The 25,657-nt window shown below is 31.6% G+C and overlaps 2 protein-coding genes and 1 pseudogene across 46 annotated transcripts in view; 2 read left to right on the top strand and 1 right to left on the bottom strand.

Annotated features, from left to right (window-relative positions):
* LOC105786363 (delta(14)-sterol reductase) overlaps window positions 1-25,657 on the top strand; it is a 38,166-nt gene that overhangs the window by 6,478 nt on the left and 6,031 nt on the right. The gene's annotated exons all lie outside the window — the stretch shown is intronic.
* Window positions 972-6,453, top strand: LOC128036088 (potassium channel SKOR-like; annotated as a pseudogene).
* On the bottom strand, window positions 12,536-25,146 carry LOC105786366 (histone deacetylase HDT1-like). Of its 43 annotated transcripts, XR_008188176.1 has the most exons (11): window positions 20,065-20,351; window positions 19,090-19,166; window positions 18,771-19,002; window positions 18,547-18,683; window positions 17,911-18,150; window positions 17,413-17,520; window positions 13,607-13,846; window positions 13,109-13,216; window positions 12,885-13,006; window positions 12,640-12,788; window positions 12,536-12,550 (listed from the first exon to the last, which is right to left on the bottom strand). XR_008188176.1 is itself a non-coding variant. In XM_052620322.1 (10 exons), exons 1-10 carry the CDS (start codon window positions 20,300-20,302, stop codon window positions 12,770-12,772), a joined length of 1,506 nt encoding a protein of 501 aa, XP_052476282.1. In that variant the 5' UTR covers window positions 20,303-20,351; the 3' UTR covers window positions 12,636-12,769. The 43 variants fall into 43 exon arrangements, 42 of the variants coding, with proteins under 42 accessions (XP_052476282.1, XP_052476299.1, XP_052476341.1 ...); XM_052620322.1 differs by lacking the exon at window positions 12,536-12,550 and having other exon boundaries at window positions 12,636-12,773; XM_052620349.1 differs by lacking the exons at window positions 12,536-12,550; window positions 19,090-19,166; window positions 20,065-20,351 and adding exons at window positions 23,970-24,046; window positions 24,937-25,146.

Here is a 25,657-nt window from a genome sequence, read left to right as displayed (position 1 = left end):
TCTTTTATAATCAATTTACAGTTAGAGTCTTTAAATACTCACTTCATACATTAAATCCATAAATATATTTCAATAACTTATATTCAATTAAATTTAAGTATTATTTCACTAATTCAATTTTTTTCATTTCCACTTCTCATTTTTACATCATTTCATATATGTGATTTAGAGGGATTTAGAGTCGTTGTTCGTTCAGTATTTCGGGCCACCGCCAACTGCTTCATCGGTAAATGCTGCAGCTGATAAGGATAAGGGGATTTTGGGGGCTCCTCCTAGGTTCTTACCCAAAACCACTAATTTACCGCAAGGACAGACGGAACCCTTCATTCCGAATGGAGGTAGTGTGCATGTGCGGGATCCTTCTTATGTGGCGGGAGTTTCTACTAAAACCAGCCGATTGGAGTGTCCTAAGTTCGATGATGATGATTTCCGAGGATGGTGGACCAAATTGGAACAATATTTTGAAGCGGAAGGCATACCTGAAGGGAGTAAGGTCCGCATGGTGATGTTGAACTTGGAAGGTATAGCACTGGAGTGGCATCATTTCTATTCTCGGAGTAATGGTGGTTTGCAAATGTTGTCATGGTCGCGCGTACATTAAGAGCCTCCTAGATCATTTTGGATGTGGGTCGTTCGGGGATCCGATAAGGGAGCTGATCAACTTAAAACAGCAATGCTCCATTTTTAGTTTAAAATCCAACAATGCTGGTGTTGTTGCTATTACCTTGCACTATGGCGCCTGGAACACGAGCATTGGTGCAACAACAACAGTTTCAAGTGGAACGGGGTGTTTGGGCACAAGGCAGTTCATGTACCAGAAGGGCGCAACATTGGGTGCCTCGTTGGGAAATGGCCGAATTGAGAACTGGGCTGACTCTAGCCTTGCCGATAATAGCCAACAGACTGACACTTCTACTGATGTTGACACTGACCATAAAAACCAGCTTCATGGAGTTTAACATGGAGCTGTAATGGTAAATACAATTGATCAATCCAAGTCAAAAAGTGGTGATCAAAAGACACTTCGCAGGCTTGCTCAGAATCGAGAAGTTGCCAGGAATAGTAGATTGAGGAAAAAAGCCTATGTCCAGCAGCTTGAGAGTAGTCGACTCAGGCTTACAGAACTAGCGCAAGAGCTTCAAAGGGCACAGCAGTAGGGTATTTTTATCGCATCTAGACTTTCTGGGGACCATGGCCATACAGTTGCGGGAAATGTTGCTCTGGCATTTGACATGGAATATGGTCGTTTTGGGTGTGGATCATTTGGGAATCCGATGAGAGAGTTGGTCAATCTGAAGCAGCAAGGTTATGGAGACATACATGCAGCCAATATGAGGGAAATGATATTCATAATGATATATGTCTCATTTGACATGATTCTTTGTGCCTATCTCATTGGTAACATGACAGCATTAATCGTAAAAGGATCCAAGACAGAGAAGTTCAGAGATAAAATGGCAGATGTTATTAAGTATATGAACAGAAATAAACTTGAAAGGGATCTCCGTAATCAAATCAAAGGCCACTTGCGTTTACAGTACGAAAGCACATACACTGAGGCTGTCGTTCTTCAGGATATTCCCATCTCTATCATTGCTAAGATTTCCCAATCTTTATATCTGCCATACATTGAAAATGCATCTCTTTTCAAGGAATGCTCTTCAGAGTTTATTAATCAGATTGTTATTAGACTCCATGAAGAATTTTTTCTCCCAGGAGAAGTTATAATGAAACAGGGAAATGTTGTGGATCAACTTTATTTTGTTTGTCATGGTGTATTGGAGGGAAAAGAATCCAATCTCCGAGTTAAGCAACTGGAAGCGGACATCTCATTTCATATCGGAAGACAAGAAGCTGAGCTAGCTTTGAGGGTGAATGGTGCTGCATATAATGGAGATTTTTATCAGCTCAAAAGTTTGATACGAGCGAGAGCTGATTCTAACAAAACCGATTATGATGGAAGATCTCCCTTGCATCTTTCTGCATCGAAAGGATATGAAGATATTACAAGTTTCCTTATTCGACACCCGCTAGATATCAATCTTAAAGATAAGTTCGGAAATACACCCTTGCTAGAAGCAATAAAAAATGGACACGACAATTTTGCTGCTTTGCTAATTAAAGAAAGAGCTTCCTTAAACAAAGATGATGCTGGTAGTTATCTGTGTACGGCAGTGGCAAAGGGGGACTCAGACTTTTTGAGAAGGCTTTTGTCTAATGAAGATGATCCTAACTCTAGAGATTACGACCATCGAACCCCCTTCATGTAGCTACCTCTGATGGCTTATATGTAACACCCCTATACCATGTTCGACTTAAGGAACCTGATATAGGAATATTACATTTGGTGCCAAATTAATTCTTGGCTAATTACTAATATATTTGAACACAAAAACTAATACTTGGAACATACCTAATATTTTCCTAAGTACATGCCATTCTAATCAAACTTTAAAACATACCCTGTTGTTGCTTAAAGATGTGATGAGATGAAAGCTTGCAATCTCAAATTCAACTCTTCAAAATTTACAGACCTAATCACAAGACGAAACAAACCGTGTGAGTATACACCAGTGGTATTACTATAATTCAAATACTTAAGGCAAAAACAACATATATATATATATATATATATATATATATTAAATCTTACCACTATTTTACCATTAATAAATCATTCATGGATTTAAACTTTAATTTTATCTCAAAGGTATGTATTTCAAATAGTTTCTTTTCATTTTAACTTATTTATCTTCTTACTATAACAAGATCTATTTCATACATTTCATCAATAACCATTTCATAAAATCATTATTTCATACATTTCATTTATATATCTCAATTCAATAACTTATTCTATTTCATATCTAAACCTTACAACATTAGTCTTTCAAGAACTATTTCACATTCATTTCAATTTCCCATTCTATTTTAATAATTTATCCATCATCAATTTCCATTGTCAATTCGTTCCTTTATAATCAATTTACAGTTAGAGTCTTTAAATACTCACTTCATACATTAAATCCATAAATATATTTTTCAATAACTTGTATTCAATTAAATTTAAGTATTATTTCACTAATTCAATTTTTTCATTTCCACTTCTCATTTTTACATCATTTCATATTATCAAAAACTATTTCATAAAATTTATCCTTATCTGTTTCTTGAACCATAATTCTTACCTTTCACATATGTCATATCATTCAGATTTAGTTTTATCAGTAACTTTATTTCATTTGCCCCTATTAACTTGACTCGGACTCGGCGGATACACGGATTCCAACCAAACACACCAATAAACGATGTCGATGAAGTAGCGATAATAATAACAATAACAATATTCAACACACAAAGTGTTGAATCGTAATAAGAATCTTAATAAAGATTCGACACACAAAGTGTCGAATCGGTATGATAACGATAAGATTCGACACACAAAGTGCCGAATCGATAAGATAACGATGAGTCGGCACATAAGTGCACGATCGATGTTTCAAATACTCCGTACTCTTCCATATCCTATGGCATGCCAACTATATCCGACTAGCCCGACTAGTTAATAGGGTATTTAATTCACTTTCCAGTATAAATTTCCATCTTAATTCAGTATCAATTATAATTCCTTATTTCAATCAGTTTTACAGTATTGCAGTAATTCATTATTTCAGTATTTTCACAGTTCAATGCAGTACACATGACAATATTCAGTATTCCATAATCAGTTCAGTATCAGTCTCACATATCAATTTTCACTTTCTCAATTTCAATTCCAATAAAATCCATATCAATTACCAATTTCAATATTCCAGTTTAATTCAATAATTCAATTCAAACCATTTCATTTTCTATTCAATAATCACATTTCAATTCAAATTCACTTTCCACTTTCTAATCTACCAATACATATTCCAAATATTCACATGTAATCATACTTTGATCCAATTCAAACCACTTTTCAATTGATACTCAATTCAAGTATTCACACTTATTCATAATTTAATTCATTTTATTCAATTCATATATATATATATATATATATAAAATTCATTTTCCAATCAAATTCAAATCACTAATTACTTTTCAGTCAAAATACATTTCAAAGATTCACATATTTATTTTTTTATTTTCATTCAATTCAATTTAATTCAATTACTTAATTCAAATCATTTTAATTTCTAATTTGTTCTCCTTCAATTTCAATAGCCATAAACATTTTTTTATCAATTTCATTCAATTCAATATTATCATTTCAATTGCTTACCTAATTTTACCTACCATGCATTTTAATTAAAATATAACAATTAATAATAAATAGATTTGAATTATAGTAATACAAACCGTGATTTTCTTGAGTTTACTCCTCGATAATCTCCTCTTTGCCCTTCCGTGCCGATACTTCTAGTTCTTTGCTAGCTACGAAAAATTAAGATAATTTTATAATCAATAATACACTATTAATTTATATCTAATTAATTGAATTTTTATTCAACTTTCTACTTTAATTTCAATTTAGTCTTAACTAAATTCACTTATTTTCTATCTCAATTCATACTTTATTTCAATTCAAATTTAAACCAAACTTAGACATAACTATCTAAATTTCATCATAAAACCCTCATTTCGAAATTCTTGAAATTTAGTCCCTACTATGCAAAACTTATAGCTTACTTTACAATTTAATCCTTTAATCAATTCTAATCAATAAGTCTATCAATTAAACCCCTAATTCAAACATTTGTTCAACATGAACTATACTTAAAAACCTATAAACTTCCAAAGTCTCAACTTAATTTCATCAAAATGTTTGTTCTAAGACTTCTAAAACATCAAAATTAAGTAAAAAAGGCTTGATTGACTTACCCATTAAGGTTTAAAGCTTCAAAACCTGAATTTTCCCTTTTATTTTTTTCTTTCTTTCTTTCCTTCTTTTCCCCTGCTTTCGAAATAGCTCTCTGTTTCTTTCCTTCTTTGTTTTGCTTCTTCATTTTCTTTTATCTTACTTTATTATATATATATATACACAATAATGATAATAATAATAATATAAATTTATTAATTAAAAGTAAATATGTAATAATTACTGACATATGTACTTTATTTTTTCACATGTCATCATATACACCATACATTTGGCACAATATAATATCATGATAATAATATTAATTAATATTATAATTATCTTTTGCTTAAATTTTAAGCAAATAAATAATTTTAATACAAGTGTATATATATTCTCATATTACACATGTACCACTTATCACCCTACATTTTTATGTCTTAATTTATTTATTTATTTATTTATTTCATAATATAATAATTAATATAATTTATAATTTAATAATAGATAAAACCTTAATAATAAAATCATATAAAATTTTAGATTTTAAAGGCTTATGCCGCCTCACTTATGCTTAATGGCTTATTTGTCATTTTGGTCCTTTTATTTTCTTTTAATCTATAATTAGACTTTCATTCTTTATTCAATTTAATCTTTTTTCCTAATTACTTTAAGTGGCTAAATTCACTAAATAAAAATTTAATTAAACATACTATTAGACTCATAATTACTCCTAATATTTATTTACTAACTCAGTTTACTAAGACGGAGGCCCGATAACATATTTTTTTCGGTGCCTACAAATTTTGGGTCGTTACATAGGTGGTACGGGATACAGCTTAATCCTCAGTTTATGGGTATTGATCTCAAGTATGTGATTCACTTTTTCTGATTATTGGATATTATATCAAAGCTCTGATACCATGGCGGGGGAGGGGAAGGGTATGGTAGAGTATGAGCGGAAGGGAATATAGACTCTTTATTCACAAAAAGGAAATGTTACAAGAGAGAAAACTAATATGTATTTCAAAAGAAAGATAATTCGGAATTTACAAGATGATCAAAGAGAAAATTTCTATCTAAAAGAAAACTAAAAGGGATTTTACAAGATGCTATACAATTGAGCTTTCCTCCCTATTTATAGAGGAATTCTAAAAATTCTATACAATTGTGTTTTGAATCCCCTACAGTGTGGATGTGGCTGCTTCCATGTCTCATTTGTCTTCTTGTATCTTTAGTTGCATGGACCTGGTTGTTTCCACGTTGCATGCTTCAATTAATGGTTGCTTCCATCACTTGCTTGTGTCATGGTAGCTTTCATCATTACTTACGTCATCATTGGTTTGATGACCCATTCCACGTTGCAAGACTTTTTTGTCTGCATCTGGATGTCATTGATTGGCCTTCATGGTTGCTTCCATCATGGCTTGCATCATTATTAATCCACGTTGCAAACTTTGTTGGTTGCATCTGGATTGCCATCTATTCAGGTTGCCATCTTTGTTGACTTCAACCTTCTTGCATGGCTGTGGTTGTTTCCATGTGTCATGCTTGCATTTATGGCTGCTGTTGTCACTGCTTGTGTCACAGCTGCTTTTGTCATTTCTTGATGACAATTATGAATAGTAGATATATATTGATGACAATTTTCCCATGTACTTCTGATTTGTTGCAGAATGTTAGATGGAAAATCTTCAATGTCCATAGCTGCTATCTTTTATAGCAGATTGATGCCGTCATCATTTTCTTCAATGAGATATGAATGATATGCTAATATTCTTCTTCCATCAGTTCTAAATTGATAATTTCTTTCTTGAAGAAGATATTTAGCTTTAGCCATTAAATCAACACCGGCTTGGATCTGATAATGGCTTAAATTATCTTGACACTTGTCAATTGTTTTTGCCAAGTATTCTTTATCTTCATTGACAGCAGATAGTCGGGGGCTTCCGAGCATTTTGTAGATTATCCATATTTGATACGGCTAAAAAATTTTTTCTTTTTCAGAAATACCAATAAGAGTACTTATTTGTATATAAAAATAGTAGAAAAGTCATCATTTTTATGATGTTTTGTAGTAAAGATTTAACTACGGTTGGAAAATCTTTTAAAAGATGAAAAGAAAAATTTTGTACTATTATTTCTCTAACAAAACCCCATTCAATACTTGTTATATCAAATGGCTCATGATCCAGTCTAAATTTTATAGTGGATATTCATTACTTATAAAATTTGTAAAAACATAAGATTGTAGAAAATATTCGAAAATGATTTTTGAAATTGAAGTATATCTTTGGTTACATATAGTTCTATTGATTTTGTTGAATATTTCTCTTGGTAAAATCTGTCTAGATTTATTATATAAATGATTCTAAATATTTTATTTATAATAGAAGTATTTTTCCTTTATAAATAAAATATTGAAAAATATCAAGAAGATTGTTTATCTCCTCAATATCCATAAATTCCATTTGGAATTCATCCCATTCTCTATATAAAATAGATTTTAATAATAAATTTTCAGCTTCATCTTCTTTAGTTGTTTTTTCAACTAAGAATGATGAAAATCTGGTAAGAGCTCTCCGGAAATTGGCTCTTTGGTTTGAAATATGGGTTTTCCATATCTCATTTATAAAATCATAAAATTCTGGTGATAGACCAGGATTATAAAAATCTTTAATTTTTGAAAGATCTTTTAATTCTTCAATTTGTTGTTGTTTCAACAAATTTTCAGCTCCCTTAATGACTTCAGCATAACTTGTTTGTGATACTGAATTCGGATTTTGGGACCATTGTAATTGACTCTCCGTTTTTGGGGTCAATGAAAAAGTATTTCCCATTGGTTGGTTTACCATGGGGTAATTTAAAACATTTGTTCCAAGTGGTTGGTTTACCATTGGATAAGACACATAATATCCTTGGTTAGGATAGAATGGTATTTATGCAGGTACAAATCCTTTTTTGGAGTTTGATTCTGCTTTCCTTTTGTTGGGCTTTTTGTGAACGATAGTCCATTCACCAACTATTTCTTTTAGAGGTTGTTTACCTCTATCCATTAGGCCTGCTCAAGAAGTCAGCAAGTAGATTTTCATCACTTTTAACATAAAAAACTTCAAAATTAAAAGTACATAAATCATTATACCACCTAATTCTTCTAGGAACAGTTTCTAAACTATTATTGGTTAAAAACTGTTTAACTGCCTGATTATCAGTTCTTATAATGAACTTTTCAGGTGCTAAATAAATAAGGAAAGTTTTATCCCTTTTTAATTGCTAATAATTCTTTTCATAAATAATATAATTAACCTCATTAGGCTTAAATTTTCCGAACTATAACCACATATTAGTTCTTCATTATTAGTCGTTTTAGCTTTCGAATACATCCCCAATAATATTGTGATGCATCGGTTTCTAAAATTAGTTTATCACCTTTTTAGGTAAATAAACTTTTGGATTATAAGTAATTTCGCTTTTACATTTTTATAATTTCTTCATATTGTTTATTCCAAAAAAACAAATATTCTTTTTAATTTATCATATAATTTTCCTATTTTTCAGCTAATTTTGGGAAAAAGTTTCTCCCATAATTAACTATTCCTAAAAATTGTTGAAGATGTTTTTATCTTCTATTTTTTCAGAAATTCTTTTATTTTTACAATAATATGATCTTGGAGTTGAAGACCATGTGAAGATAACTTTAATCCTAAAAATTCAATTTCTACTTTCTCTAGCTCTATTTTTTTAGGGCTTAAAATAATTCCATTTTTAGGAATTCTTGAGAAATAACATTTAGATGTTTTCTATGCTCTTCAAGTGTTTTTGAAAAGACTAAGATATCATCTATATATACCACACAAAATTTTTTATATTTATTAAAGATAGAATCCATCCATCTTTGAAAAACTTGTGGGGCATTCCATAAACCAAATGGCATTACCTTCCATTGATAATAACCATTAGGGGCACTAAAAGCAGTCAAGGGTTTTGACTTATCAGTTAGCATGATTTGCCAGAATCCTGATTTACAATCAAATTTACTAAAATATTTGGCTTGTTTAGCCTGATTTATCAAAACTTCCTTTCTGGGGATAAAATATCCATCAAAAATAGTGTTTTGATTTAATCTTTTATAATGAATAACCATCCTAGCTTTTCCTCTTTTAATTTCTGCATGATTTCTTACCATAAAAGCTGAACTTGAATGAGGACTATTATTTTTCTATTAATCCTTTTCTAATAGTTCATTTATTTGAACATCAAATTCATCTATATCTTGTTTAGTATAGATCATAGGTTTAACCCTAATGATTTTATTAGGATTAATTAATTTTATTTCACAAGATCTTGGACTGTTTTTCCATAATTTTAATGGTTCTTCACTAAAATTATTTTCAAGAATTTTAAACAACCAATGATTTGTTTCAAGTTGTTTAATTTGTTCTTTTCTTATTGGTGTAAAATTTTATCACACACAAACTTATGGTTTTCTACAAGTGGTATTTCCATCGAGAAATTTTCTATAGATAAAACAACCAGATTTTTATCAATAGAAAATGGCAAATGATCATAAATAAAATTATTCCCTAATAATATGTCTCCATGCATTTCGGAAAACATAGATCTTGGGAATTACAAATCTAACATTGTTTATGTAGATTGGTATATTTTAGCTTTATATTGGATTATGGTTTCGTTACCATCTATTCCAATTGCTCTAATAGGATTATTCATAACTTCCCATTTTCTATAGGAATAGCATTTTTTCGCAACTACTAGTTGTAGCTCCAAGATCTAATAAAGCATGTAAAGAATATTTTTATATTCTCTAAATTGAAAACTAATTTCAATATATGTATAATATTTTCTAGGTTGAAAATTTGAAAATGTAATAATATCATTTTTCCCAATTTTCATTTGTTGAATAATAGTTTTCAAATTTTTAATTCTAGTGTTTCTAGAATTTTCTAATAAAATATATTTTCATTTTTATCAAATTCTATTTTATAAGGATTTGTTTCCTTTTTATGACTGATTTTTGACTCTTGTTTTTCAATACTATAAATTCTTTTTCTTTTGTTAGAAAATTTTTAACTATATGATCTATTTTAAATTCTTTAGAAGTTTTTCTTCTAGAAAATGACTTTTGTTATGACCGAAAATTTTTATTTTCTAGTTTCCTTTTGACTTGTATATTATATTTTTCTTTTATGTCTATGATGAGTATTAGGTTTTAAAACAAACCGTCCAAATAGATCATTAAGACCTAATAAATCTTTATTAATATTTAAGTTTTCTAATTTATTAATCAAAATACTGTTTGTATTTTGATTTCTATCGAAATCTATTAGATAATCATCTGTTTGACTATCTGACTCTATTTTTCTTTTTCTATATGGATCTGGTGGTTCAGTATCCATGGGTTCTGGAATATCAATATTTTCTTCTTCAGATGAAGTTGTTTCTTCATCAGAATTATAAGTTGAAGCTTTTATTTCTTCATCCTGATCTGTTGAAGTTTTTTCTTCATTAGATTGTTTCTTAAATAATTCTGTTTTTTCAGAATTACTTGAACTACTACTATCATCATATTTTAACATATAATGATAATTAAACATACTAAATAGATCTTTATGTTTTCATAAAGTTCTTCTATTAGTTTTAAATATTCAACCCTTTCGAAATGATCATTACTTTTAGTAAATTTATCTTTCCAATGTTCTATAAGTGTTTTATAGGATTGTAAATCATATTCTTTTGTTTATCTTCTTTTTACGTTTTTATGTTTTTATAATTTTTAACATAGATGATGACTCATCGGATGAAGTGTTTTCTTCATCAAATAAAACTAAAATATGATCTTTACCATTACCATAATATAAAGGACCTAAATCTACATCGGACTCTATATTATTATTATTATTTAAAACTGATCTAATTTATTATTAACATTAGTTAATATTTCTTTAGACTCATGGTTTAAGTCTAAATCTTATATATTACCTAAATTATTTATTTTTCTTCAACCGAATCGACCTTACTAAATAACCTACCAAAATAAAAAGAAGTCATATCAACAAGACTATTAATACCCTTACTCAGAGATGAAATGTTGTTTTCATTTCTAGAGTCTATATACGTAATATGATTACAAGTTTTATCTTTAAACTGACACTCAATTTGCTCCATAATGTTTGTCTCGGGTACCTAAGACCGGCCTGTTATCCTAACGTCTTCACACAACGCCTAACGTCCTCCCTGGACTCAACGGCAACAAGAAGACAGATAAACAGATATAGGTTTTGAAACAAACAACTGTGAAACAAACAGAAATGCAAATCAAAGACAAAAACTTACAATGAATATTACGATATTATTTCTCCAGAAACTCGTTACACCGGCACCTCTGATACCAAGATGATCAATTATTGATAATTGATCACAATTATTGAACATATTCCTTTTACTGATGATGGAATCATCTATGTAGGTTCTTCTTTGTTAGAGCTGGAATGATGGGATGGCTAATTATCAATATATCAGTTCTTGCAAAAATTGTTCAAGATGGCTCTTTAAGCCAATCAATGATCCTTTACCAGTTATTCTGTGCGGTAATCTGATTGTTCTAATGAAGTCGCTGAGAAATATCTTACATGTTTTATACCAAAGCTAAGTAGCTTTTGTTTCATGCATCTTTGCTCCAGTTCTACATCCTGGACTATTTTGTGCATGAGGAGTAGATGACCTCCACGTAAGTTCAAGAGAACTCAAATAATCTATCGGTATGGGATTGTTTAATTATTTTGATTTAAAGTTCAAGAGAACTCAAATAAGATTAAAAAAAAAAAACATTAAAATGAACTGAAATATAATTAAAAAAGAAAATCAAAATTTCTTTTTTCCGTTTGTTGGTTCTTTGTTTTATTATCAATTTTCGGGGTTTTAGAGATTTGAATTGGTTTTCTAATTTTCAAATTCAAGCTATACGATTGAATGGTAAGGAAACACACAAATACTAGAGAACAGCGAAACAAGGAACAAATAAAACCTTAAAATTTAAACAAACCAAGTCCCTCGCATCTTGAGAGGCAATTTCTCTCAACCCTTTTTGGTAATCCTATTTTGGCTGCCCTAATCTCATTTAAGACATTAATGTGAGATCTTGTCAGTAATAATATACTTGTTGTCATTCATTTTAAAAAATATCTTGAAGCTTTTTATATTATTTATTCTTTTAAAAATATAAAATTACAAAAAAATTATGTTGAAAATGAATTGTGAAAAAATCGAAGTCTTTTTATATTATTATTTTGAAATTATAATAAAATATAAAATTATTAAAAATGAACATTCAGATTGAATTTAGACATAACACCCGACTTCATCTACGTCTCCAAATTCATCATGCAAGTGAAATAAAAAAGAAAACATATTTTTATATTATTATTTTTAAAATTCTACAAATTATATAAAAATATTGTTTTTTTTAATTTTTTAAGACACGTGTTGATATTTTATTGGCTCTCAGCACAAAAGTTAACAGCATCAACCAAGTATCTAAAAAAATTACCCATTTGGTTCAAATTCAGATACCAATTAATATTTACAAACAAAATCCAAACTACGACCCTAAACCGGTTCACTTTTTACGCTTGAGTGCCATGCTTTGCTTTGGAATGAGATTGTAAAGCATTTTCAGAGCCAAATGATCTGGAAAGTTTTCATGACATATGTTAATATTTTTCCAAATGTAATTACTAGTAATTGGTTTAAATACTGGATAGAAAATAGGAACTGACCTGCTGCAGGACTTGCAAGGGAATGAAACCACCGGACGTGGGAGTCTGCGTCACCTGTGCAGCAGCAGCTGATGTTTTCCCAGCCTTTTTGCAAGGGTGAGGGGTTGCAGTATGTCCACCCGCTTTCTTGCTATCTGCACCAGAATGAACTAGAATGGAGAAATTGGAAGTAAGGAACACATTTCACAATTGACGAAATGGGCATTATAATCCCTCATTAGTAAAATAGCAATCAAAATCTCTACAAGGGCAAAGATGGGAGGGAAAATCTGCCAGTCTTTTGGGGAGTGACCAGCTTTGCCTTCTTTTTGGGAGCAGCAGGGGTCTTCATAGATGACATAGCAGGTCTCTTCCTGCTTGGTCCAGCCTAAGGAAAATCGGTCACCAGTGATTATAAAAACTAAGTTAAAACCTAGGCTGAAACCCCTCAAAGTCCTGAATGACAAACCTAGAATGTATATATCCTTACCTTCTCAGGAGTCTTTTGATCCTCATCTGAACTGTCTTCTTCACCATCATCCTCATCACTGTCAGCATCATCACTATCATTCTCACCATTAACCAGCATGCGAGGTTCCTAAAATGATAGTCAGAATTAACACTAATTAGACATGGTATTTCATAGATTGGGTTACAAAACAACAACGAAAACAACAATATCCAACCAAACACTCCTATCAACACCAATCTAGAGACAGAAAAGATTCGTTTCAGAAAATCGTCGGGTGAAAAAAAGAAATAGCAGTAAGGCAAAAAGCTGAAAAAAAAAAAAACAAGGGACAGCGTTCAAAGATTTGCTAGGTCAATTCCAAGGATAGTGTTTACAAGTACTTATCCTGATGTAGCAGATATTGGTAATTGTTCACTACCCCTCTTTCAACTATTCAGATTTATGATTAACCCATAAAATCAGGAAGAGCCTATCAGCTGCATATGATACTAAATTACTAATAGCTAGACATCTAACCTGCTCCTCACTGGACTCTTCATCCTCATCACTACTAACAATCGTAACCTGCTTTGTATATATCATTACCTTCTCAGGAGTCTTTTTATCCTCATCTGAACTGTCTTCTTCACCATCATCCTCATTACCGTCAGCATCATCAATATCAGGATGATAGTCACAGTCAGCATCATCACTATCATCCTCATCACTGTCAGCATCATCACTATCATTCTCACCATTAACCAGCATGCGAGGTTCCTAAAATGATAATCAGAATCAACACTAACTAGACATGGTATTTCATAGATTGGGTTACAAAGCAACAATGAAAACAGCAATATCCAAACAAACACTCCTATCAACACCAAGCTAGAGACAGAAAAGATTCGTTTCAGAAAATCATCAGGTGAAATAAAGAAATAGCAGTAAGGCAAAAAGCTGTGAGAAAAAAAAAAAAACAAGGGACAGCGTTCAAAGATTTGCTAGGTCAATTCCAAGGATGGTGTTTACAAGTACTTATCCTGATGTAGCAGATATTGATAATCGTTCACTACCCCCTCTTTCAACTATTCAGATTTATGATTAACCCATAAAATCAGGAAGAGCCTACCAGCTGCATATGATACTAAATTACTAATAGCTAGAGATCTAACCTGCTCCTCACTGGACTCTTCATCCTTATCACTACTAACAATCGTAACCTGCTCTGTCGTAGTAGGATCAGATGCTGCAGGCACTGACTGTACAAGATTCATTGTAGGTTCAAGGAGATCCTCTTCAGACTCAGTATCTGTAAATAAAAAATGAACCATAATTTACGGATTTATACTATATTAACAAACATCAACAAATACAAAATACTAGCATAATAACTTACCACTACCTTGAGATGTACCAACATAATAGCCAGTGACATATACGCTGCCATTCTTCCGTGTATGGGACAACTCAAATTTGTCATGCAATACCAAATCCAATGCTATCTGGGGGCATTTCTCTTGGGAAAGTGTTCCAACCAAAAACTTCTCATTTTTGAATTTGAGATAGAGACAAATGGTTTCCTTTGCTTTTACTTTCTTGTTATCACCAGTCCCCTCACCAAGGGCAACCTGAGAGTTATATAATGGGAAATTTTATAACAAGATATAAATAATATCAACAGAAAGATATGGAAATCAAAGTTCCTTAAGAATTACCAGTGAAAGATGCAAGATCCTACTGCCATCATCCTCTAGTTCAACCTCAAAGTTCTGTCCACTTTTAACTTCAGCACCTACATATATATAGCCAAATTTGGAAAGGTCATAATTCATTACATTACAGACCCAGAAATGGAAGGATACAGCGATTGGAAAGGTCATAATTCATTACATTACAGACCCAAAAATGGAAGGATACAGTGATTGGAAAAAAACCATAAAAAAATTACAATATGTAACATTAAAAAAACAACAACATGCAGTCACTGTAAAGAATGGAACACTTCAAAAAGATAACATCATGAAATACAAATGCACTATACCGACAATAGTTGCAAAGAGAACATATTCTAAACGGTTCCCTAATGGTACTACCATATCAATTACAACCTCAAAATAGTCTCCATATCTTAGCATGAGCATGAAACAAAGCATAAACAAGCAAATCAAAGGAGAAAGACAGATACAAATTCTTAATACAAATCTTAAGAAATAATAATTTAAAAACCCTATTTCAATCATTTGTTCCCCCTTCAACCATTCTAGGGTTTTACCAACTCTAGATGATAGCGATACACGGGGACGACGGAAGGGGAAAAAAAGCACAATGACAAAATATAAAACAACGAATGGAAAAAAAGTGATTTTCTTTAAATATTCATGAAATGAAACCCAAGAAAACAGTTCAAAAGGCAAAAATCAACTTAAATACGAAATGTAATGCATTTTATGATGTTAATCTGAAACTTTACATCAATCTTAATAACAGAACAAATGTCGCTTAACTCGTATATTAATAAGATTTTCAACGCTAAAGAGTGTAATAAATAATCTGCAAAAAAGAAAAATCTTGATGGAAATCAATATATGAACACAAGATATTAACAAATCAGAGATCAAAATAATAGAATGAAGAAACACAACCAATCATTAATTTCAGCCGATTTAGTAACTCAAAAGAAAAAAAAAATGGAGAACCAAAGCGAAAGTAGAAAAAAAATCACCCCAAAACTCCATGGTGAGCGTGAGAGAAGCAAAGTTAGAGTTTTTCCGAGTTTCTACTCCCAAAATTGACGGTTAAGATACATTTTATAACGACAGACGAGATTAATCATATCCCTTTATTTTAGAGATTTACAAGATATATCATATCAAATTAAATCTAATCTTTACAAGATATGATTCACTCTATCTTCTAAGATTAGTTATTATATCAACCTTAGTTGTCATCTCTTCATTATCGGGCCAACCAGGCTTTAATTTGACAGACTTCTCTATTAGCTCTTTGAATCGGGACAGCTCTCGTGGGCCAAATTTAGACCTTGCAGTCTTGTATTTGTATCATGTTTGTGTATTTTCATATGTAATAATCATGTTCAAGGTATTATATATTATAAAGTTTGATAAGTTAATAATTCGTGTTACATAGATTTTGCCATGTTTGTCTATCCATGCCATGTTCATGTTGTTTCTTTGTCATTTTATGTTTGTTTTATGTTAATAACTATTACATAATTTTTATAAATTGGGTGACTAAAATGTAATTTTAGTTAAAATTTAATAACAATGGATGGAATTTACCCTAACAGAATGCATTAATTGCATCAGTATCACATGCAGGCAAAACAATACTAAACTTCATCCAACATCAACATATATGTCAAAATCTATATAGATACATTGAACACATTATTAAAAATAAAAAAATTAAGGTTAAACTCTACTATTAGTTCTCATACTTTGTAAAAATTATGGAATTAGTTTATGTAATCTAATTTGATCAATTTTTCATTTTGTACCTTTCAAGTTAGCCACATTTAGTATGAGGATTAAATCGACAACTATCAAAAAATAGAAGATTAATAACAAATTTTATTCAAAAGTTGAGAAAAAAAAAACCCCAAAAATTTCAGGCTGTGGGGTTCGAACCCACGCGCACTTTAGTGGGGAAGATCTTAAGTCTTCCCCCTTAAACACTCAGGCAAACCTAAACCGGTTCACCTTTTACTCTTGAGTGCCATGCTTTGCTTTGGAATGAGATTGTAAAGCATTTTCAGAGCCAAAAGATCTGGAAAGTTTTTAAGACATATGTTAATATTATTCCAAATGTAATTACTAGTAATTGGTTTAAATACTGGATAGAAAATAGGAACTGACCTGCTGCAGGACTTGCAAGGGAATGAAACCACTGGACGTTGGAGTCTGCGTCACCTGTGCAGCAACAGCTGATGTTTTCCCAGCCTTTTTGGAAGGGTGAGGGGTTGCAGTATGTCCACCCGCTTTCTTGCTATCTCCACCAGAATGAACTAGAATGGCGAAATTGGAAGTAAGGAACACATTTCGCAATTGACGAAATGGGCATTATAATCCCTCATTAGTAAAATTGCAATCAAATCTCTACAAGGGCAAAGATGGGAGGGAAAATCTGCCAGTCTTTTGGGGAGTGACCAGCTTTGCCTTCTTTTTGGGAGCAGCAGGGGTCTTCTTAGATGACTTAGCAGGTCTCTTCCTGCTTGGTCCAGCCTAAGGAAAATCGGTCACCAGTGATTATAAAAACTAAGTTAAAACCTAGGCTGAAGCCCCTCAAGGTCCTGAATGACAAACCTAGAATGTATATATCCTTACCTTCTCAGGAGTCTTTTGATCCTCATCTGAACTGTCTTCTTCACCATCATCCTCATCACTGTCAGCATCATCACTATCATTCTCACCATTAACCAGCATGCGAGGTTCCTAAAATGATAGTCAGAATTAACACTAATTAGACATGGTATTTCATAGATTGGGTTACAAAACAACAACGAAAACAACAATATCCAACCAAACACTCCTATCAACACCAATCTAGAGACAGAAAAGATTCGTTTCAGAAAATCATCGGGTGGAATAAAGAAATAGCAGTAAGGCAAAAAGCTGAAAAAAAAAAAAACAAGGGACAGCGTTCAAAGATTTGCTAGGTCAATTCCAAGGATAGTGTTTACAAGTACTTATCCTGATGTAGCAGATATTGGTAATTGTTCACTACCCCTCTTTCAACTATTCAGATTTATGATTAACCCATAAAATCAGGAAGAGCCTATCAGCTGCATATGATACTAAATTACTAATAGCTAGACATCTAACCTGCTCCTCACTGGACTCTTCATCCTCATCACTACTAACAATCGTAACCTGCTTTGTATATATCATTACCTTCTCAGGAGTCTTTTTATCCTCATCTGAACTGTCTTCTTCACCATCATCCTCATTACCGTCAGCATCATCAATATCAGGATGATAGTCACAGTCAGCATCATCACTATCATCCTCATCACTGTCAGCATCATCACTATCATTCTCACCATTAACCAGCAAGCGAGGTTCCTAAAATGATAGTCAGAATCAACACTAACTAGACATGGTATTTCATAGATTGGGTTACAAAGCAACAATGAAAACAGCAATATCCAAACAAACACTCCTATCAACACCAAGCTAGAGACAGAAAAGATTCGTTTCAGAAAATCATCAGGTGAAATAAAGAAATAGCAGTAAGGCAAAAAGCTGTGAGAAAAAAAAAAAAAACAAGGGACAGCGTTCAAAGATTTGCTAGGTCAATTCCAAGGATGGTGTTTACAAGTACTTATCCTGATGTAGCAGATATTGATAATCGTTCACTACCCCCTCTTTCAACTATTCAGATTTATGATTAACCCATAAAATCAGGAAGAGCCTACCAGCTGCATATGATACTAAATTACTAATAGCTAGACATCTAACCTGCTCCTCACTGGACTCTTCATCCTTATCACTACTAACAATCGTAACCTGCTCTGTCGTAGTAGGATCAGATGCTGCAGGCACTGACTGTACAAGATTCATTGTAGGTTCAAGGAGATCCTCTTCAGACTCAGTATCTGTAAATAAAAAATGAACCATAATTTACGGATTTATACTATATTAACAAACATCAACAAATACAAAATACTAGCATAATAACTTACCACTACCTTGAGATGTACCAACATAATAGCCAGTGACATATACGCTGCCATTCTTCCGTGTATGGGACAACTCAAATTTGTCATGCAATACCAAATCCAATGCTATCTGGGGGCATTTCTCTTGGGAAAGTGTTCCAACCAAAAACTTCTCATTTTTGAATTTGAGATAGAGACAAATGGTTTCCTTTGCTTTTACTTTCTTGTTATCACCAGTCCCCTCACCAAGGGCAACCTGAGAGTTATATAATGGGAAATTTTATAACAAGATATAAATAATATCAACAGAAAGATATGGAAATCAAAGTTCCTTAAGAATTACCTGTGAAAGATGCAAGATCCTACTGCCATCATCCTCTAGTTCAATCTCAAAGTTCTGTCCACTTTTAACTTCAGCACCTACATATATATAGCCAAATTTGGAAAGGTCATAATTCATTACATTACAGACCCAAAAATGGAAGGACACAGTGATTGGAAAAAAACCATAAAAAAAATTACAATATGTAACATCAAAAAAAACAACAACATGCAATCACTGTAAAGAATGGAACACTTCAAAAAGATAACATCATGAAATACAAATGCTCTATACCGACAATAGTAGCAAAGAGAACATATTCTAAACGGTTCCTTAATGGTACTACCATATCACTTATAACCTCAAAATAGTCTCCATATCTTAGCATGAGCATGAAACAAAGTCATAAACAAGCAAATCAAAGGAGAAAGACAGATACAAATTCTTAATACAAATCTTAAGAAATAATAATTTAAAAACAAGAAAAAACCCTGTTTGAATCATTTGTTCCCCCTTCAACAATTCTAGGGTTTTACCAACTCTAGATGATAGCGATACAAGGGGACGACGGAAGGGAAAAAAAAGCACAATGACAAAATATAAAACAACGAATGGAAAAAAAAGTGATTTTCTTTAAATATTCATGAAATTAAACCCAAGAAAACATATAAAACAACAATGACAAAATATTCATGAAATACGAAATGTAGTGAATTTTATGATGTTAATCTGAAATTTTACATAAATCTTAATAACAGAACAAATGTAGCTTAACTCGTATATTAATAAGATTTTCAACGCTAAAGAGTGTAATAAATAATCTGCACAAAAGAGAAATCTTGACGGAAATCAATATATGAACACAAGATATTAACAAATCAGAGATCAAAATAATAGAATGAAGAAACACAACCAATCATTAATTTCAGCCGATCTCAAAAGAAAAAAGAACAAAGAAAAAGGAGAACCAAAGCGAAAGGAGAAAAAAAAGATTACCCCAAAACTCCATGGAGAGCGTGAGAGAAGTAAAGTTAGGGTTTTTCCGAGTTTTTTTTTTTTTTGAGAAGAAATTTCCCAAAATAAAGTTTCTCCTTTTTCCTCCCTTTTTTATTATTAATTTGATAAGAACTGAAATCCAGCAGAGAATTTGGAGAAAAGAAAAGGGAGAAAAGGAAGAAAGAGAGGAGAAAACAGATGACAAATTTCTTCTGTAATTCAATAACTTGCTTCCCATGCAGCACTTGCATATTTCAAGCAAAAGAAAACATAACAAACCGTAACTAAATTTTAAAAATTAAAAACAATAATAACAATAATTCTTCTCTTTTGAATTTTATGATTTTTTCTTGAACTTTTTATTTAGTTATAATATCAAAAAAAAAAATCTATAATTTGAGGTAAAAATTATGAATTTTAAGTTTTTTTTAATTAAGATATTTTACACTTATAAATTCTTTAAATTATTGTTATCATAAAATATAACAATCCAATAATGTTAATAACTATTACATAATTTTTATAAATTGGGTGACTAAAATGTAATTTTAGTTAAAATTTAATAACAATGGATGGAATTTACCTAACAGAATGCATTAATTGCATCAGTATCACATGCAGGCAAAACAATACTAAACTTCATCCAACATCAACATATATGTCAAAATCTATATAGATACATTGAACACATTATTAAAAATAAAAAATTAAGGTTAAACTCTACTATTAGTTCTCATACTTTGTAAAAATTATGGAATTAGTTTATGTAATCTAATTTGATCAATTTTTATTTTGGACCTTTCAAGTTAGCCACATTTAGTATGAGGATTAAATCGACAACTATCAAAAAATAGAAGATTAATAACAAATTTTATTCAAAAGTTGAGAAAAAAAAAACCCCAAAAATTGCGGGCTGTGGGGTTCGAACCGACGCGCGCTTGAGGGCAGAAGATATTAAGTCTCCACCCTCAAACACTCAGGCAAACCTACAGTTGCTATACGTGTGCTAAAAGTCAAAATATTACTGAAATTAGTACTTCATCAGCGACTTTAGATCCAAATCTAGTGGCTTGCATATATTTTAATTGAGTAAATATATATATATATATATATATATTACAAGTTGAAATTAAAATTTTAATTTAAATAGAAGCAATAAAAATTGTTATGCTATGTTTTGTTTTTAGTGTTATATTATTCATAAGTGATGAATTTTTGTCTTTATTATTCCATTCGATTGCTTTTAATTTTTATATTTGTTTGAATTTTAAAATTTCAATTCTGATTTAAGTCGTAACCTTTAAATTTGTTAATCAAAATAATTGCGAGTAGTATGTAATATAATTACTATATAAAATTTTAAAAATAATTGAATTTAACCATCATTATCTTAATCTATACTAATTTAGTCATTTTCGATATTTGAAAATTTGAATACAAAACTGATAACAAAATTTCGAATAGCTGAACAAAACTAACAGAAAAGAAAAACTAGTTCACCATATTTGAACAGAAAACAAGCCTTAATATCAATAATGGATTGAAGGTAAAAAATTTTAATACCTGCAAGTTAGTATAAATTGATTGAATTAATTTTATTTAAAAAATTATAATTCCTTTAAATAATTATAAATTTTTATAAATAATTTATTTGATTTAAATTAAACAAACCAAAAATCATTAACCACCAGTTCTGAAAACGTTTTCCAAAACTTCATTCTTATATTCTTTGGACAAAAATATAGTTTTTCTCCTTTCAAGCCAAGTCCACAAATGAAATGAATAAATACATCTTCTATTTTTTCATTTTCGTTTCTTCCCATAAAGCCTTCTATGAGACCCATGAAATGTTCATCTACAGTCAGTGATATCGGAATGGAGCTGTAATAATTAGACATAAACGCAGCACAACACTCTGAATCCGATCGGAGGTCGCGAGCAGCCGCGTATCAACTTGGTTTCGATTTCTTATAAACTATTCATACTTTCGATTCAAAGTTGTAAAAGAACCAAACAATCAAGACTGAACTGTAATGAATTCAGTTCTAGCTGGCAATTTCATACATCTTATAAACCTGTTAATTTGCGATTTCATTCAAAAGGACCATCTTCAAACATAAGGCAATTATGTACTACTACATTAACTACATTCAACTAGTCACGTCCACTTGTCCATTCTAGAAACAAACAAAATTCAAACAACGACCCTAAACCGGTTCACTTTTTACGCTTGAGTACCATGCTTTGCTTTGGAATGAGATTGTAAAGCATTTTCAGAGCCAAATGATCTGGAAAGTTTTCAAGACATATGTTAACATTATTCCAAATGTAATGACTAGTAATTGGTTTAAATACTGGATGGAAAAGAGGAACTGACCTGCCGCAGGACTTGCAAGGGAATGAACCACCGGACTTTGGAGTCTGCTTCACCTGTGCAGCAGCAGCAGCAGCTGATGTTTTCCCAGCCTTTTTGGAAGGGTGAGGGGTTGCAGTATGTCCACCCGCTTTCTTGCTATCTGCACCAGAATGAACTAGAATGGAGAAATCGGAAGTAAGGAACACATTTCACAATTGACGAAATGGGCATTATAATCCCTCATTAGTAAAATAGCAATCAAAATCTCTAAAAGGCAAAGATGGGAAGGAAAATCTGCCTGTCTTTTGGGGAGTGACCAGCTTTGCCTTCTTTTCGGGAGCAGGGGTCTTCTTAGATGACTCAGCAGGTCTCTTCTTGCTTGGTCCAGCCTAAGGAAAATCGGTCACCAGTGATTATAAAAACTAAGTTAAAACCTAGGCTGAAGCCCCTCAAAGTCCTGAATGACAAACCTAGAGTGTATATATCCTTACCTTCTCAGGAGTCTTTTGATCCTCATCTGAACTGTCTTCTTCACTATCATCCTCATCACTGTCAGCATCATCACTATCATTCTCACCATTAACCAGCATGCGAGGTTCCTAAAATGATAGTCAGAATCAACACTAATTAGACATGGTATTTCATAGATTGGGTTACGAAGCAACAATGAAAACAGCAATATCCAAACAAACACTCATATCAACACCAAGCTAGAGACAGAAAAGATTCGTTTCAGAAAATCATCAGGTGAAATAAAGAAATAGCAGTAAGGCAAAAAGCTGTGAAAAAAAAAAAAAAGTTCAAAGATTTGCTAGGTCAATTCCAAGGATAGTGTTTACAAGTACTTATCCTCCTGATGTAGCAGATATTGGTAATCGTTCACTACCCCCTCTTTCAACTATTCAGATTTATGATTAACCCATAAAATCAGGAAGAGCCTATCAGCTGCATATGATACTAAATTACTAATAGCTAGACATCTAACCTGCTCCTCACTGGACTCTTCATCCTCATCACTACTATCGTCGTCTTTTTTAGGTTCAACAATCTTAACCTGCTTTGTCGTAGTAGGATCAGATGCTGCAGGCTCTGACTTTACAAGATTCATTGTAGGTTCAGGGAGATCCTCTTCAGACTCAGTATCTGTAAATAAAAAATGAACCATAAATTACCGATTTATACTATATTAACAAACATCAACAAATACAAAATACTAGCATAATAACTTACCACTACCTTGAGATGTATCAACATAATAGCCAGTGACATATACACTGCCATTCTTCCCTGTATGGGACAGCTCAAATTTGTCATGCAATACCAAATCCAATGCTATCTGGGGGCATTTCTCTTGGGAAAGTGTTCCAACCACAAACTTCTCATTTTTGAATTTGAGATAGAGACAAATGGTTTCCTTTCCTTTTTCTTTCTTGTTATCATCAGTCCCCTCACCAAGGGCAACCTGAGAGTTATATAATGGGAAATTTTATAACAAGATATAAATAATATCAACAGAAAAATATGGAAATCAAAGTTCCTTAAGAATTACCTGTGAAAGATGCAAGATCCTACTGCCATCATCCTCTAGTGCAACCTCAAAGTTCTGTCCACTTTTAACTTCAGCACCTACATATATATAGCCAAATTTGGAAAGGTCATAATTCATTACATTACAGACCCAAAAATGGAAGAATACAGTGATTGGAAAAAAACCATAAAAATATTACAATATGTAACATTAAAAAAACAACAACATGCAGTCACTGTAAAGAATGGAACACTTCAAAAAGATAATATCATGAAATACAAATGCACTATACCGACAATAGTAGCAAAGAGAACATATTCTAAACGGTTCCCTAATGGTACTACCATATCAATTACAACCTCAAAATAGTCTCCATATCATAGCATGAGCATGAAACAAAGTCATAAACAAGCAAATCAAAGGAGAAAGACAGATACAAATTCTTAATACAAATCTTAAGAAATAATAATTTAAAAACCCTATTTCAATCATTTGTTCCCCCTTCAACCATTCTAGGGTTTTACCAACTCTAGATGATAGCCATACACGGGGACGACGGAAGGGGAAAAAAAGCACAATGACAAAATATAAAACAACGAACGGAAAAAAGAAGTGATTTTCTTTAAATATTCATGAAATGAAACCCAAGAAAACAGTTCAAAAGGCAAAAATCAACTTAAATACGAAATGTAATGCATTTTATGATGTTAATCTGAAATTTTACATCAATCTTAATAACAGAACAAATGTCGCTTAACTCATATATTAATAAGATTTTCAACGCTAAAGAGTGTAATAAATAATCTGCAAAAAATAAAAAGAAAAAGAAAAATCTTGATGGAAATCAATATATGAACACAATATATTAACAAATCAGAGATCAAAATAATAGAATGAAGAAACACAACCAATCATTAATTTCAGCCGATTTAGTAACTCAAAAGAAAAAAAAAAGGACAACCAAAGCGAAAGGAGAAGAAAAGGTTACCCCAAAACTCCATGGAGAGCGTGAGAGAAGCAAAGTTAGGGTTTTTCCGAGTTTCTTTTTTGAGAAGAAATTTCCCAAAATAAAGTTGGATTAAAGACTTAGCAATGGAGAGAAATAGAGAGAATCGGGGGATTGGCTGTGATCTGGTGTTGCGTATAGCACCGTAAAAAGATTCTACTGTCTGGCCTTTTCTTTAGGGTGATTGTAGCAATTTTTCCGTAAAAGTGCACCTATCTATAATTTTGTTACGATTTTTTAATAGATACTAAACTATTAGTAAATTTATGTTTTGATCTTTTAATTTTGAAATATTTTACAGCAGTCACTAAACTATTTAAAGGTTTTAATTTAAGTCATTAACTGTCAGATCGATTTGAATTTAAAGTATGTTCACTGATCGTCAAATTATTACTTAGAGCTCGTCAGTAACTTAAATAAGTACTTTCGAATAGCTCAACATCTTAAATGAAAACTTTTAAATAATTCAATGACCATTTTGTAACTTTTTGAACTTGAGTGATCAAAACATAAACTTACTAATAGTTTAGTGACCTTAGGTGTAATGCTAAATTGATAGAATGTATAGGTATTAATGGGCTAAATTTATTATTAGACCAATAAAAAAAGCCAGGTCAATGTTAGGCTATCAGCTTAATGACATGGTGACTAAAAAATCTAATTTTAAAATTTTGGTGATTAAATTGAAAAAAAAATTATAATT

The sequence above is a fragment of the Gossypium raimondii genome, chromosome 1, assembly GCF_025698545.1.
Source record: "Gossypium raimondii isolate GPD5lz chromosome 1, ASM2569854v1, whole genome shotgun sequence".
In the NCBI taxonomy this organism is placed as follows: Eukaryota; Viridiplantae; Streptophyta; class Magnoliopsida; order Malvales; family Malvaceae; genus Gossypium; species Gossypium raimondii.
This window is presented reverse-complemented; position numbering and strand designations above follow the sequence as displayed.

Bases quoted from the DNA above. Each gene is read 5' to 3' on its own strand.
- LOC105786366 (XM_052620314.1), bottom strand. From the start codon at position 20,302: ATGGGAAGCAAGTTATTGAATTACAGAAGAAATTTGTCATCTGTTTTC. The intron at 17,521-17,910 runs GTTAGATGTCTA...CTATCATTTTAG, and splicing joins AAGAGTCCAGTGAGGAGCAG to GAACCTCGCATGCTGGTTAA. The intron at 13,217-13,606 runs GTTAGATGTCTA...CTATCATTTTAG, and splicing joins AAGAGTCCAGTGAGGAGCAG to GAACCTCGCATGCTGGTTAA.